The sequence below is a fragment of the Oncorhynchus keta genome, chromosome 27 (assembly GCF_023373465.1).
Source record: "Oncorhynchus keta strain PuntledgeMale-10-30-2019 chromosome 27, Oket_V2, whole genome shotgun sequence".
NCBI classification, from domain to species: domain Eukaryota; kingdom Metazoa; phylum Chordata; class Actinopteri; order Salmoniformes; family Salmonidae; genus Oncorhynchus; species Oncorhynchus keta.
In genome coordinates, this window is record NC_068447.1 from 945016 (window position 1) to 961314 (window position 16299).

Genomic DNA, 16299 nt, shown 5'->3' on the forward strand with positions numbered 1-16299 from the left:
TAGTTAACCATCTGACCAACCAACCAACTAACCATCTGACCAACTAGTTAACCATCTGACCAACTAACCATCTGACCAACCAGTTAACCATCTGACCAACTAGTTAACCATCTAACCATCTGACCAACCAATTAACCATCTGACCAACTAGTTAACCATCTGACCAACTAACCATCTGACCAACCAGTTAACCATCTGACCAACTAGTTAACCATCTAACCATCTGACCAACCAGTTAACCATCTGACCAACTAGTTAACCATCTGACCAACTAACCATCTGACCAACCAGTTAACCATCTGACCAACCACCTAACCATCTGACCAACCAACCACCTAACCATCTGACCAACCACCTAACCATCTGACCAACCAACTAACCAACTGACCGACCGACCAACAGAGCATATAAGCGGTGTTACAATCTGAGTGTGTTTATAAGGTGTGTGTATATAGGTGTGTGTGTGTGTTTATAAGGTGTGTTCCAAGATGGTGTAGCAGTCAAACGTCTTGTCGTGTCCCTTGTATATATCTTTTAAAAAATATTTTTTAAACATATTTTTCTTCGCATATCTTTTAAAACATTTTGTTAAACCTCAACTTCTAAATACTCTCCTGCAACCCGCCTCACCCAATGTAGCTATTTTCTTCTAAAGTACTTTTATCTACTTTGGATCCGGAACCCCTCAACTGAAGCGAGCCAGCTAACTACCAGCTAGCTACCAGCTATCAGTCAGCAAACCATTGCTAGCGGTCTTCAGCTAACCGGTCATAAGCTAACCTTATGACCGGTTAACCTTCAGCTAACCGCCAGTTCGAACAACGCGACTCTAACCAGAGCATAACGGACCTATTATTTTTTTTTATCCCCAGATTCCCACTGGATTCCCACCGCAAACGGAACATTTTCAGCTGGATCTTCACAACTAGCTAACTAGCTATCTAGCTAACCGCAACCCCCGGATGATTACTCCTGGCTAGCGTTTCCACCCACTTAGCTTGAAGCTAGCCCGGCCAGAGTTCCTGTGCTACCACCGAAGCATACTCCTGGGCTACAATATCCGGACCCTCGACCGGTCTATCGATGTCACCGCATGAAGAGGAATAAACAGACTCACCCCATCGCGACGTCCTTGCTTGCTAATTCGGCCTGCTAACTGCTAGCTTGTTTAGCCCCGGTCCTTGCCGTGTCTGAATCCTGGCTCAGGAAGGCCACCAAAAATTCTGAGATTTCCATACCAAACTATAACATCTTCCGTCAAGATAGAACTGCCAAAGGTGGAGGAGTTGCAGTCTACTGCAGAGATAGCCTGCAAAGTAATGTCATACTTTCCAGGTCCATACCCAAACAGTTCAAACTACTAATCTTGAAAATTACTCACTCCAGAAATAAGTCTCTCACTGTTGCCGCCTGCTACCGACCCCCCTCAGCTCCCAGCTGCGCCCTGGACACCATTTGTGAATTGATTGCCCCCCATCTAGCTTCAGAGTTTGTTCTGTTAGGTGACCTAAACTGGGATATGCTTAACACCCCGGCAGTCCTACAATCTAAGCTAGATGCCCTCAATCTCACACAAATCATCAAGGAACCCACCAGGTACAACCCTAAATCTGTAAACAAGGGCACCCTCAGAGACGTCATCCTGACCAACTGGCCCTCCAAATACACCTCCGCTGTCTTCAACCAGGATCTCAGCGATCACTGCCTCATTGCCTGTATCCGCTACGGAGCCGCAGTCAAACGATCACCCCTCATCACTGTCAATTGCTCCCTAAAACACTTCTGTGAGCAGGCCTTTCTAATCGACCTGGCCCGGGTATCCTGGAAGGACATTGACCTCATCCCGTCAGTTGAGGATGCCTGGTCATTCTTTAAAAGTAACTTCCTCACCATTTTAGATAAGCATGCTCCGTTCAAAAAATGCAGAACTAAGAACAGATATAGCCCTTGGTTCACTCCAGACCTAACTGCCCTCGACCAGCACAAAAACATCCTGTGGCGGACTGCAATAGCATCGAACAGTCCCCGCGATATGCTACTGTTCAGGGAAGTCAGGAACCAATACACGCAGTCAGTCAGGAAAGCTAAGGCCAGCTTCTTCAGGCAGAAGTTTGCATCCTGTAGCTCCAACTCCAAAAAGTTCTGGGACACTGTGAAGTCCATGGAGAACAAGAGCACCTCCTCCCAGTTGCCCACTGCACTGAGGCTAGGGAACACGGTCACCACCGATAAATCCATGATTATCGAAAACTTCAACAAGCAGTTCTCAACGGCTGGCCATGCCTTCCGCCTGGCTACTCCAACCTCGGCCAACAGCTCCGCCCCCCCCCGCAGCTCCTCGCCCAAGCCTCTCCAGGTTCTCCTTTACCCAAATCCAGATAGCAGATGTTCTGAAAGAGCTGCAAAACCTGGACCCGTACAAATCAGCTGGGCTTGACAATCTGGACCCTCTATTTCTGAAACTATCCGCCGCCATTGTCGCAACTCCTATTACCAGCCTGTTCAACCTCTCTTTCATATCGTCTGAGATCCCCAAGGACTGGAAAGCTGCCGCAGTCATCCCCCTCTTCAAAGGGGGAGACACCCTGGACCCAAACTGTTACAGACCTATCTATATCCATCCTGCCCTGCCTATCTAAGGTCTTCGAAAGCCAAGTCAACAAACAGGTCACTGACCATCTCGAATCCCACCGTACCTTCTCCGCTGTGCAATCTGGTTTCCGAGCCGGTCACGGGTGCACCTCAGCCACGCTCAAGGTACTAAACGATATCATAACCGCCATCGATAAAAGACAGTACTGTGCAGCAGTCTTCATCGACCTTGCCAAGGCTTTCGACTCGGTCAATCACCATATTCTTATCGGCAGACTCAGTAGCCTCGGCTTTTCGGATGACTGCCTTGCCTGGTTCACCAATTACTTTGCAGACAGAGTTCAGTGTGTCAAATCGGAGGGCATGCTTTTCAACCGTTCGCTGCCTGCACCCCTGACCAGCATCACCACCCTGGATGGTTCCAACCTTGAATATGTGGACATCTATAAGTACCTAGGTGTCTGGCTAGACTGTAAACTCTCCTTCCAGACTCATAGCAAACATCTCCAATCGAAAATCAAATCAAGAGTTGGCTTTCTATTCCGCAACAAAGCCTCCTTCACTCACGCCGCCAAACTTACCCTAGTAAAACTGACTATCCTACCGATCTTCGACTTCGGCGATGTCATCTACAAAACTGCTTCCAACACTCTACTCAGCAAACTGGATGCAGTCTATCACAGTGCCATCCGTTTTGTCACTAAAGCACCTTATACCACCCACCACTGCGACTTGTATGCTCTAGTCGGCTGGCCCTCGCTACATATTCGTCGCCAGACCCACTGGCTCCAGGTCATCTACAAGTCCATGCTAGGTAAAGCTCCGCCTTATCTCAGTTCACTGGTCACGATGGCAACACCCACCCATAACACGCGCTCCAGCAGGTGCATCTCACTGATCATCCCTAAAGCCAACACCTCATTTGGCCGCCTTTCCTTCCAGTTCTCTGCTGCCTGCGACTGGAACGAATTGCAAAAATTGCTGAAGTTGGAGACTTTTATTTCCCTCACCAACTTCAAACATCAGCTATCTGAGCAGCTAACCGATCGCTGCAGCTGTACATAGTCTATCGGTAAATAGCCCACCCATTTTTACCTACCTCATCCCCATACTGTTTTTATTTTACTTTTCTGCTCTTTTGCACACCAATATCTCTACCTGTACATGACCATCTGATCATTTATCACTCCAGTGTTAATCTGCAAAATTGTAATTCGCCTTCCTCCTCATGCCTTTTGCACACAATGTATATAAACTCCACTTTTTTTCTTTTTTTTCTTCCTATTGTGTGACTTGTGTCCATGTGTAACTCTGTGTTGTCTGCTCACATTGCTATGCTTTATCTTGGCCAGGTCGCAGTTGCAAATGAGAACTTGTTCTCAACTAGCCTACCTGGTTAAATAAATGTGTTCTCAACTAGCCTACCTGGTTAAATAAAGGTGTTCTCAACTAGCCTACCTGGTTAAATAAAGGTGAAATAAAAAAATAAAAGTATATAGGTGTGTGTGTTTATGTGGTGTACCTGCATTAGTGGGTAGCAGAAGTGTGGACTTGAGTCACATGACTTGGACTCGAGTCACATGACTTGGACTCGAGTCACAAACATGATGACTTGCAACTTGACTTTGACATTAACACCAATGACTCTTGACTTGAACCTTTTGACTTGATACCCTCCCCAAGCCCAAATATTAAAAGTCATGCTATTAAAAAAATGTGTGCAGTGCATCAACTCTTCATTTAGCGGATTACAATTTGAATCGGACAGCAGCCAATCAAATTGTGCCACCTGGGAAAAGTTGTTGGGCGTGGCAGTGCAGAGTGGTCTGACGCTAGACTTGTTACAACAGACGGGTAGCCATGAGAAAGAATACACCCCATGTATTTCCATGGAAAATAATACAAATATATATTTTTAAAGCATTCATGATTTGCGTAAATGTAATATTCTAACTATTACTCATTAAAAATATTAAATGGTATTACGTTTGGTGAAGAGCATATTATAACTTATAACTCGAAACTCAAAATGTAGGACTTGCTTGTGACTTGTAAAACAATGACTTGGTCCCACTTCTGGTGGGTAGTACTGTGTGTGTACCTGTATTAGTACTGTGTGTGTACCTGTATTAGTGTTAGTACTGTGTGTGTACCTGTATTAGTGGGTAGTACTACGTGTGTACCTGTATTAGTGTTAGTACTGTGTGTGTACCTGTATTAGTACTGTGTGTGTACCTGTATTAGTACTGAGTGTGTACCTGTATTAGTACTGTGTGTGTACCTGTATTAGTGGGTAGTACTATGTGTACCTGTATTAGTGGGTAGTACTGTGTGTGTACCTGTATTAGTGGGTAGTACTGCGTGTGTACCTGTATTAGTACTGAGTGTGTACCTGTATTAGTACTGCGTGTGTACCTGTATTAGTACTGCGTGTGTACCTGTATTAGTGGGTAGTACTGTGTGTGTACCTGTATTAGTACTGAGTGTGTACCTGTATTAGTACTGTGTGTGTACCTGTATTAGTGGGTAGTACTGTGTGTGTACCTGTATTAGTGGGTAGTACTGTGTGTGTACCTGTATTAGTGGGTAGTACTGCGTGTGTACCTGTATTAGTACTGAGTGTGTACCTGTATTAGTACTGCGTGTGTACCTGTATTAGTACTGCGTGTGTACCTGTATTAGTGGGTAGTACTGTGTGTGTACCTGTATTAGTGGGTAGTACTGTGTGTGTACCTGTATTAGTGGGTAGTACTGTGTGTGTACCTGTATTAGTACTGAGTGTGTACCTGTATTAGTACTGAGTGTGTACCTGTATTAGTACTGCGTGTGTACCTGTATTAGTGGGTAGTACTGTGTGTGTACCTGTATTAGTACTGAGTGTGTACCTGTATTAGTACTGCGTGTGTACCTGTATTAGTACTGCGTGTGTACCTGTATTAGTACTGCGTGTGTACCTGTATTAGTGGGTAGTACTGTGTGTGTACCTGTATTAGTGGGTAGTACTGTGTGTGTACCTGTATTAGTGGGTAGTACTGTGTGTGTACCTGTATTAGTACTGAGTGTGTACCTGTATTAGTACTGTGTGTGTACCTGTATTAGTACTGCGTGTGTACCTGTATTAGTGGGTAGTACTGTGTGTACCTGTATTAGTGTTAGTACTGTGTGTGTACCTGTATTAGTACTGCGTGTGTACCTGTATTAGTGGGTAGTACTGTGTGTACCTGTATTAGTGGGTAGTACTGTGTGTGTGTACCTGTATTAGTGTGTAGTACTGTGTGTGTACCTGTATTAGTGGGTAGTACTGTGTGTGTACCTGTATTAGTGTGTAGTACTGCGTGTGTACCTGTATTAGTACTGTGTGTGTACCTGTATTAGTACTGAGTGTGTACCTGTATTAGTACTGCGTGTGTACCTGTATTAGTACTGCGTGTGTACCTGTATTAGTGGGTAGTACTGTGTGTGTACCTGTATTAGTGGGTAGTACTGTGTGTGTACCTGTATTAGTGTTAGTACTGTGTGTGTACCTGTATTAGTACTGTGTGTGTACCTGTATTAGTGTTAGTACTGTGTGTGTACCTGTATTAGTACTGTGTGTGTACCTGTATTAGTGGGTAGTACTGTGTGTGTACCTGTATTAGTGGGTAGTACTGTGTGTGTACCTGTATTAGTGGGTAGTACTGTGTGTGTACCTGTATTAGTGGGTAGTACTGCGTGTGTACCTGTATTAGTGGGTAGTACTGTGTGTGTACCTGTATTAGTGGGTAGTACTGTGTGTGTACCTGTATTAGTGGGTAGTACTGTGTGTGTACCTGTATTAGTGGGTAGTACTGTGTGTGTACCTGTATTAGTGTGTAGTACTGCGTGTGTACCTGTATTAGTGTGTAGTACTGTGTGTGTACCTGTATTAGTGTGTAGTACTGTGTGTGTACCTGTATTAGTGTGTAGTACTGCGTGTGTACCTGTATTAGTGGGTAGTACTATGTGTACCTGTATTAGTGGGTAGTACTATGTGTACCTGTATTAGTGGGTAGTACTGTGTGTGTACCTGTATTAGTACTGTGTGTGTACCTGTTATTGGTGGGTAGTACTGCTTGGGGACATGTACCACCAGGAGCAGGTTTGCCTTCAGCTGGGAGGGGAAGTTAGCAGTAATCTCCCCCAGCGTGGTCGCTCTCCATTGGGCATCGAAGTCTGTCAGCAGTACCACCACCAACATGGAGTTTAGCTCTGCCGGGGAGGAGCGGGAGAAGATGGAGGACAAGGTGGAGATCAGATAGCTGCCTTTAGGACGACTCACCGAGCACAGCCCGATGGTCAGGTACTCTGGAGAGAGAGCGAGAACAGACCAATAGTCAGGTACGTAAGTGTAATGTTTACTGTTAATTTGTATTGTTTATTTGACATTTATTTATTATCTACTTCACCTCCTTTTTCAATGATAACATATGTTTCCCATGCCCATAAGACCTTAAATTGAAATTGAGAGAGAAAACAGCCCGATTGTCAGGTACTCTGGAGACAGAGAGATATGACAGCATCCCCCCCCATATGCCCCCTAGACAATCTACGACAAAATAACCAACAAAAATGAGTCACAACTCCTGTAGCTCTGTCACACGTTGGGTATTAGACATAGTCAATCCTTGTTCCGGAGTTCTAAATTGAGCAGCTGCTGAAAAATGAGCTCCTGTATATATTGAGATTTAAATGTTTTTTTAGAGTGAAGTACATCGAAAAAATCAAGAGAAAACTGCAAGACTCAATAGAAGACAAAACAAGGAACAAACCAAAAAGACAGGCTTTTGAAAAATTTACTATTTTTCATAAAATTGTACAGTTATCTTAGCTAGCTGAATTGCTAGCAGAATTGTTTACTTGTTGCTAAGCAGTTGCTAGGGACTCTCCTGGAAGAAGCTAGCTAGCTTACAAAGAATAACAACAAAAATATCTAGTTAACAGAAGAAAGGAAGACAAAATAAGGACAAATGAAGGACAGAAGAAAAAGGAAAAGAAAGAGGACAACAAAGTGAAACAGTCAGCACTTCTATTGCAACTTCGTATTTCGTCGTCCTAACGTAGTCTACACTGCTATCTGCCCAGCAGCTAGCCAGCTAGCAAACGTCCACCGTCTACCGAATAGCAGCACTGTAGAAACTATTACACTCAACTGAACGACTTGATTAGTGTAGTGTTAGCTAGCTACATAGTTGTCTTTGCTGTCTTCGTATCCAAGATAATTGTGTAGTTTAGAGTGTGTAGTCTTAGAGTGATTATCTTAATTTACTGAGGTTAGCTAGCCAGCTATTTGTCGTCCTTAACGTAGGAGACACTGCTAGCTAGCCAACAGCTAGCCAACGTCTACTGAATAGAACTTCCGCACTCAACAACCCGGTCGCATTCCGCTCGCTCCACAGGTAGTATCACATTTTCATTTCATTTCATTACAGCACAACGGTTTGATTTGTTTGATCGTAGCTAGCTACATAGCTAGCTACATAGCCGTCTGTGTATCAAAGATAATTGTGTAGTCTAGAGCGATTTTCTAGGTTAGCTAGCCAGCTATTGTCGTTCTTTTAACGCAACGTAACGTAATCAACACTGCTAGCTAGCCAGCTAGCCCCCGAATAGCAGCACTGTAGAAACTATTACACTCAACGGAACGACTTGATTAGTGTAGTGTCAACAACGCAGCCACTGCCAGCTAGCCTACAAAGTCAACAACGCAGCCACTGCCAGCTAGCCTACTTCAGCAGTACTGTATCATTTTAATCATTTTAGTCAATAAGATTCTTGCTACGTAAGCTTAACTTTCTGAACATTCGAGACGTGTAGTCCACACTTGTCATTCCAATCTCCTTGCATTAGCGTAGCCTGTCAACTATGTGTCTGTCTATCCCTGTTATCTCCTCTCTGCACAGACCATACAAACGCTCCACACCGCGTGGGGTCGCGGCCACCCTAATCTGGTGGTCCCAGCGCGCACGACCAACGTGGAGTTCCAGGTCTCCGGTAGCCTCTGGAACTGCCGATCTGCGGCCAACAAGGCAGAGTTCATCTCAGCCTATGCCTCCCTCCAGTCCCTCGACTTCTTGGCACTGACGGAAACATGGATCACCACAGATAACACTGCTACTCCTACTGCTCTCTCTTCGTCCGCCCACGTGTTCTCGCACACCCCGAGAGCTTCTGGTCAGCGGGGTGGTGGCACCGGGATCCTCATCTCTCCCAAGTGGTCATTCTCTCTTTCTCCCCTTACGCATCTGTCTATCGCCTCCTTTGAATTTCATGCTGTCACAGTTACCAGCCCTTTCAAGCTTAACATCCTTATCATTTATCGCCCTCCAGGTCCCCTCGGAGAGTTCATCAATGAGCTTGATGTCTTGATAAGCTCCTTTCCTGAGGACGGCTCACCTCTCACAGTTCTGGGCGACTTTAACCTCCCCACGTCTACCTTTGACTCATTCCTCTCTGCCTCCTTTCCACTCCTTTCCTCTTTTGACCTCACCCTCTCACCTTCCCCCCCTACTCACAAGGCAGGCAATACGCTCGACCTCATCTTTACTAGATGCTGTTCTTCCACTAACCTCATTGCAACTCCCCTCCAAGTCTCCGACCACTACCTTGTATCCTTTTCCCTCTCGCTCTCATCCAACACTTCCCACACTGCCCCTACTCGGATGGTATCGCGCCGTCCCAACCTTCGCTCTCTCTCCCCCGCTACTCTCTCCTCTTCCATCCTATCATCTCTTCCCTCTGCTCAAACCTTCTCCAACCTATCTCCTGATTCTGCCTCCTCAACCCTCCTCTCCTGCCTTTCTGCATCCTTTGACTCTCTATGTCCCCTATCTTCCAGGCCGGCTCGGTCCTCCCTCCCGCTCCGTGGCTCGACGACTCATTGCGAGCTCACAGAACAGGGCTCCGGCAGCCGAGCGGAAATGGAGGAAAACTCGCCTCCCTGCGGACCTGGCATCCTTTCGCTCCCTCCTCTCTACATTTTCCTTCTCTGTCTCTGCTACTAAAGCCACTTTCTACCACTCTAAATTCCAAGCATCTGCCTCTAACCCTAGGAAGCTCTTTGCCTCCTTCTCCTCCCTCCTGAATCCTCCCCCCCCCCTCCCTCTCTGCAGATGACTTCGTCAACCATTTTGAAAAGAAGGTCGACGACATCCGACCCTCGTTTGCTAAGTCAAACGACACCGCTGGTTCTGCTCACACTGCCCTACCCTGTGCTCTGACCTCTTTCTCCACTCTCTCTCCAGATTAAATCTCGCGTCTTGTGACGGCCGGCCGCCCAACAACCTGCCCGCTCGACCCTATCCCCTCTCTTCTCCAGACCATTTCCGGAGACCTTCTCCCTTACCTCACCTCGCTCATCAATTCATCCCTGACCGCTGGCTACGTCCCTTCCGTCTTCAAGAGAGCGAGAGTTGCACCCCTTCTGAAAAAACCTACACTCGATCCCTCCGATGTCAACAACTACAGACCAGTATCCCTTCTTTCTTTTCTCTCCAAAACTCTTGAACGTGCCGTCCTTGGCCAGCTCTCCCGCTATCTCTCTCTGAATGACCTTCTTGATCCAAATCAGTCAGGTTTCAAGACTAGTCATTCAACTGAGACTGCTCTTCTCTGCATCACGGAGGCGCTCCGCACTGCTAAAGCTAACTCTCTCTCCTCTGCTCTCATCCTTCTAGACCTATCGGCTGCCTTCGATACTGTGAACCATCAGATCCTCCTCTCCACCCTCTCCGAGTTGGGCATCTCCGGCGCGGCCCACGCTTGGATTGCGTCCCTACCTGACAGGTCGCTCCTACCAGGTGGCGTGGCGAGAATCTGTCTCCTCACCACGCGCTCTCACCACTGGTGTCCCCCAGGGCTCTGTTCTAGGCCCTCTCCTATTCTCGCTATACACCAAGTCACTTGGCTCTGTCATAACCTCACATGGTCTCTCCTATCATTGCTATGCAGACGACACACAATTAATCTTCTCCTTTCCCCCTTCTGATGACCAGGTGGCGAATCGCATCTCTGCATGTCTGGCAGACATATCAGTGTGGATGACGGATCACCACCTCAAGCTGAACCTCGGCAAGACGGAGCTGCTCTTCCTCCCGGGAAGGACTGCCCGTTCCATGATCTCGCCATCACGGTTGACAACTCCATTGTGTCCTCCTCCCAGAGCGCTAAGAACCTTGGCGTGATCCTGGACAACACCCTGTCGTTCTCAACTAACATCAAGGCGGTGGCCCGTTCCTGTAGGTTCATGCTCTACAACATCCGCAGAGTACGACCCTGCCTCACACAGGAAGCGGCGCAGGTCCTAATCCAGGCACTTGTCATCTCCCGTCTGGATTACTGCAACTCGCTGTTGGCTGGGCTCCCTGCCTGTGCCATTAAACCCCTACAACTCATTCAGAACGCCGCAGCCCGTCTGGTGTTCAACCTTCCCAAGTTCTCTCACGTCACCCCGCTCCTCCGCTCTCTCCACTGGCTTCCAGTTGAAGCTCGCATCCGCTACAAGACCATGGTGCTTGCCTACGGAGCTGTGAGGGGAACGGCACCTCAGTACCTCCAGACTCTGATCAGGCCCTACACCCAAACAAGGGCACTGCGTTCATCCACCTCTGGCCTGCTCGCCTCCCTACCACTGAGGAAGTACAGTTCCCGCTCAGCCCAGTCAAAACTGTTCGCTGCTCTGGCTCCCCAATGGTGGAACACACTCCCTCACGACGCCAGGACAGCGGAGTCAATCACCACCTTCCGGAGACACCTGAAACCCCACCTCTTTAAGGAATACCTAGGATAGGATAAAGTAATCCTTCTCACCCCCTTAAAAGATTTAGATGCACTATTGTAAAGTGGCTGTTCCACTGGATGTCATAAGGTGAATGCACCAATTTGTAAGTCGCTCTGGATAAGAGCGTCTGGGCCGCCCCATCCCGCATGCGGGATCGTGACTACAGCCTCAAGCTCATTACCATAACGCAACATTAGCGATTTCTGAAAATTGCAAATGAAATGAAATAAATATGCCTGTCCTCAAGCTTAGCCTTTTCTTAACAATCCTGTCGTCTCAGATTTTCAAAATATGCTTTAGAACCAGAGAATATCAATAATTTGTGTAAGAGTGGTGATAGCTAGCTTAGCATTTAGCATTAGCATTTAGCACCCAACATTCACAAAAACCAGCAAAGGGATCAAATAAAATAATTTACCTTTGAAGAACTTCAGATGTTTCAATGAGGAGACTCTCAGTTACATAGCAGATGTCCAGTTTTTCCTGAAAGATGCTTGTGTAGGACACAACGTTCCGTTTTGTTACTATGCATTTGGCTACCGAAACTAACCGAAAATTCAGTCACCTAAACGTCAAACTTTTTTCCGAATTAACTCCATAATATCGACTGAAACATGGAAAACGTTGTTTGAATCAATCCTCAAGGTGTTTTGTCATATATCTCTTCATTGAAATGCCAGTCCTAGAAGCGTGCATTCTTCTCTGATTCGGATGGAAAAATACTGGGACCTGACTTTTGCGCACCAATTTCCACGCAGACACCGTGCGGGACACTTGGTAATTGTAGGCTCTTATGGTCAATCTTCCAATGATATGCCTACAAATACGTCACAATGCTGCAGACACCTGGGGGAAACGATAGGAAGTGTCCGTTCATTCCTGTCGCATTCACAGCCATATAAGGAGATCATGGAAAACGTGCCTCCAGGAATCCTGTTGATTTCCTGGTCACTCAAACATCTTGGTTTTGCCTGTAGATTTTGTTCTATGGCACTCACAGTGAAAATCTTTGCAGTTCTGGAAACGTCAGAGTGTCTTCTTTCCAAAACTATCAATTCCAAGCATAGTCGAGCATCTTTCGTGACAAAATATTGCGCTTAAAACGGGCACGTCTTTTTATCCAAAAATGAAATACTGCCCCTATAGGACTAACAGGTTAAATGTAAAATGTAAATGTCAATGGTAGGCTTCGAGGGGACTCCTAAGGTAGGTACACCTATAGCTCATCTCTTGGCAGTAGTAGACTACTTCCTCACCGACTTCAACCCAGAGTCTCTCAGAGCGTTCACAGTCAGCCCACTGACACCCCTATCAGATCACAGCAAAATCACAGTCTACTTGAACAGAGCAATACTCAATCATGAGTTATCAAAGCCAAAATAGCTGAATAATATTGAGAAATGCTATAGATGGAAGGAAAATAGGTTGAAAAGATACAAAAAAAACCTCATTCCCTTTTATCCAACTTCCTGGACAAAACATTTACACTAGGTCTAAACTTGCCATTACAAAAAAAAAAAAAAATCTCTCCCTCTCTCACACTCACTCACTGGTCACCCCCAAAGCCAATTCCTCTTTTGGCCGCCTCTCCTTCCAGTTCTCTGCTGCCAATGACTGGAACGAACTGCAACAATCTCTGAAACTGGAAACATCTCCCTCACTAGCTTTAACCACCAGCTGTCGGGCAGCTCACAGATTACGGCACCTGTACATAGCCCATCTATAATTTAGCCCAAACAACTACCTCTCCCCCTACTGTATTTATTTATTTATTTATTTATTTAGCTCCTTTGCACCCAATTATTTCTCTCTACTTTGCACATTCTTCCACTGCAAAACTACCATTCCAGTGTTTTACTTGCTATATTGTATTTACTTTGCCACCATGGCCTTTTTTTTGCCTTTACCTCCCTTATTTTACTCTACCTGGTGAAATAAAGGTGAACTAAATAAAAAATTAAATTAAAAAATAAAATCTGATCCCTGCACTCTTCAATATTTACATCAACGAACTGGCCACAATTCTAGAAAAATCCTCAGCCCCTGTGTCCACAATTCAGAGGTTAAACGTCTGCTCTTGGCAGATGACCTGTGTCTGATGTCACCCACAGCACATGGCCTACAGCAGAGCCTGGACCTGCGAGTAGTACTGCCAGACCTGGGCCCTGGCAGTAAACACCTACAACACATGGCCTACAGGGTTAGGGTTAGGGCTAACCCTAACCCTACAAAATATTTAGAGTACTGCACACTACAATTACCTAGGTTTAAATACATAGAGTACTGTAGACACTACAATTATCTAGGTTTCAATATATAGAGTACTGCACACACTACAATTACTGAGGTTTAAATATATAGAGTACTGCACACACTATAATTACTGAGGTTTAAATATATAGAGTACTGCACACACTACAATTACTGAGGTTTAAATATATAGAGTACTGTACACACTACAATTACTGAGGTTTAAATATATAGAGTACTGTACACACTACAATTACTGAGGTTTAAATATATAGAGTACTGTGCACACTACAATTACTGAGGTTTAAATATATAGAGTACTGCTACACACTACAATTACTGAGGTTTAAATATATAGAGTACTGCACACACTATAATTACTGAGGTTTAAATATATAGAGTACTGCACACTATAATTACTGAGGTTTAAATATATAGAGTACTGCACACACTACAATTACTGAGGTTTAAATATATAGAGTACTGCACACACTATAATTACTGAGGTTTAAATATATAGAGTACTGTACACACTACAATTACTGAGGTTAAATAATAAGCTCAACTGGACACCTAAACGAGGCAGTGAATGAACTGAGAGAGAGAGCACGCAGGGCATTCTACGCCATTAAAAAATACATTCAAATTGAAATACTTATTAACATTTGGTTAAAACTAATTGAATGCATCATTGAACCAATTGCACTTTATGGCAGCGAGGTCTGGGGTCCACTTTATGGCAGCGAGGTCTGGGGTCCACTTTATGGCAGCGAGGTCTGGGGTCCACTTTATGGCAGCGAGGTCTGGGGTCCACTTTATGGCAGCGAGGTCTGGGGTCCACTTTATGGCAGCGAGGTCTGGGGTCCACTTTATGGCAGCGAGGTCTGGGGTCCACTTTATGGCAGCGAGGTCTGGGGTCCACTTTATGGCAGCGAGGTCTGGGGTCCACTTTATGGCAGCGAGGTCTGGGGTCCACTTTATGGCAGCGAGGTCTGGGGTCCACTTTATGGCAGCGAGGTCTGGGGTCCACTTTATGGCAGCGAGGTCTGGGGTCCACTTCATGGCAGCGAGGTCTGGGGTCCACTTGCATAACAAGATTTCACCGAATGGGACAAACACCCCATTGAAACTGCATGCAGAGTTCTGTAAGATTCTCCTACATGTCCAGAGGAAAACTACAAACAATGCACGCAGGCCAGAATTAGGCCAGTATCGACTATTAAAATAAAATAGCAATTCAGTTTTGGAAACAATACAATGACCCCCTCTCATATAATTACCAAACCCTGCAATGCCAAAGACAATAATCCCCTCATCCAGCTGGTCCTGAGTTCACAAACCTGTTCTACTAACACACTGAAGCCTCAGTCCCTCATCCAGCTGGTCCTGAGGCTCACAAACCTGTTCTACTAACACACTGAAGCCTCAGTCCCCTCATCCAGCTGGTCCTGAGTTCACTAACCTGTTCTACTAACACACTGAAGCCTCAGTCCCCTCATCCAGCTGGTCCTGAGTTCACAAACCTGTTCTACTAACACACTGAAGCCTCAGTCCCCTCATCCAGCTGGTCCTGAGTTCACAAACCTGTTCTACTAACACACTGAAGCCTCAGTCCCCTCATCCAGCTGGTCCTGAGTTCACAAACCTGTTCTACTAACACACTGAAGCCTCACGACCAGACCATCCAATTAATCAGAATAAACCAAATTACAACACAGTCAAAACAAAACCGCATTACCTATTGGGAAACACAAGCACAAGGCAAAATGCAGCGATATCTGGCCCTAAATCGACAGTACACTGTGGCTAACTATTTGACCATGGTTACTGATCAAAATCTTGGAAAAACCTTGACAAAGCACACTGAGCACAGCCTTGCCATTGAGAAGGGTAGACACAGGAAAACCTGACTCCCTGTAGAGGAAAGGCTGTGCAACCACTGCATCACAGCAGAACCTGAGACGGAGCTGCATTTCCTTACAAAATGTAAAAAATATAAAACAATTAGAGACCAGAGGGCCGTTCTGCTCCTAACCAACTGTGTTGTTGTGTTGAACATAAATCAGAGGGCTGATAGAAATACTATACATGCCACTCTCTCGTGGCTAAGAGTTGAGGAGAGACTGACTGAATCACTTCTTTTTATAAAGAAGCATTAATGTGTTGAAAATCCCAAATTGTTTGTATAGTCAACTTACACACAGCTCTGACACACATTTATCCCACCAGACATGCCACCAGGGGTCTTTTCACAGTCCCCAAATCCAGAACTAATTCAAGAAAGTGTACAGTATTATACAGAGCCCTTATTGCATGGAACTCTGTTCCATCTCATATTGGTCAAATAAACAGCAAACCTGGTTTCAAAAGCAGATTAAGCAACACCTCACGGCACAACGCCTCTCCCTGTTGGACCCAGATAGTTTGTGTGTATGTATTGATATGTACTATAGGGTACAGTGGGCTCCAAAATTACTGCCACCCCTGACTGGCAATGCACAAACAATACTTTAAACAAATATAAACAATATAATTATAGAGATAAATGCAAAATACCAACATGTGAGAAATACTGTACTTTATTAATGTTCCAATGGAACCAACCAAAATAATAGCTTGATTTAATTAAAATTAAAAATCAATGTCCTCCAAATCAAGGTTTC

The 16299-nt window shown here is 45.4% G+C and overlaps 1 protein-coding gene across 1 annotated transcript in view; it reads right to left on the reverse strand.

Annotated features, from left to right (window-relative positions):
- Positions 1-16299, reverse strand: part of LOC118374748 (alpha-1,3-mannosyl-glycoprotein 4-beta-N-acetylglucosaminyltransferase C-like) — a 31851-nt gene that overhangs the window by 1151 nt on the left and 14401 nt on the right. The window contains exon 3 of the mRNA XM_052482616.1: positions 6661-6915. Within this exon, the coding sequence (XP_052338576.1) occupies positions 6661-6915 (255 nt within the window). The remainder of the gene's footprint in view (positions 1-6660; positions 6916-16299) is intronic.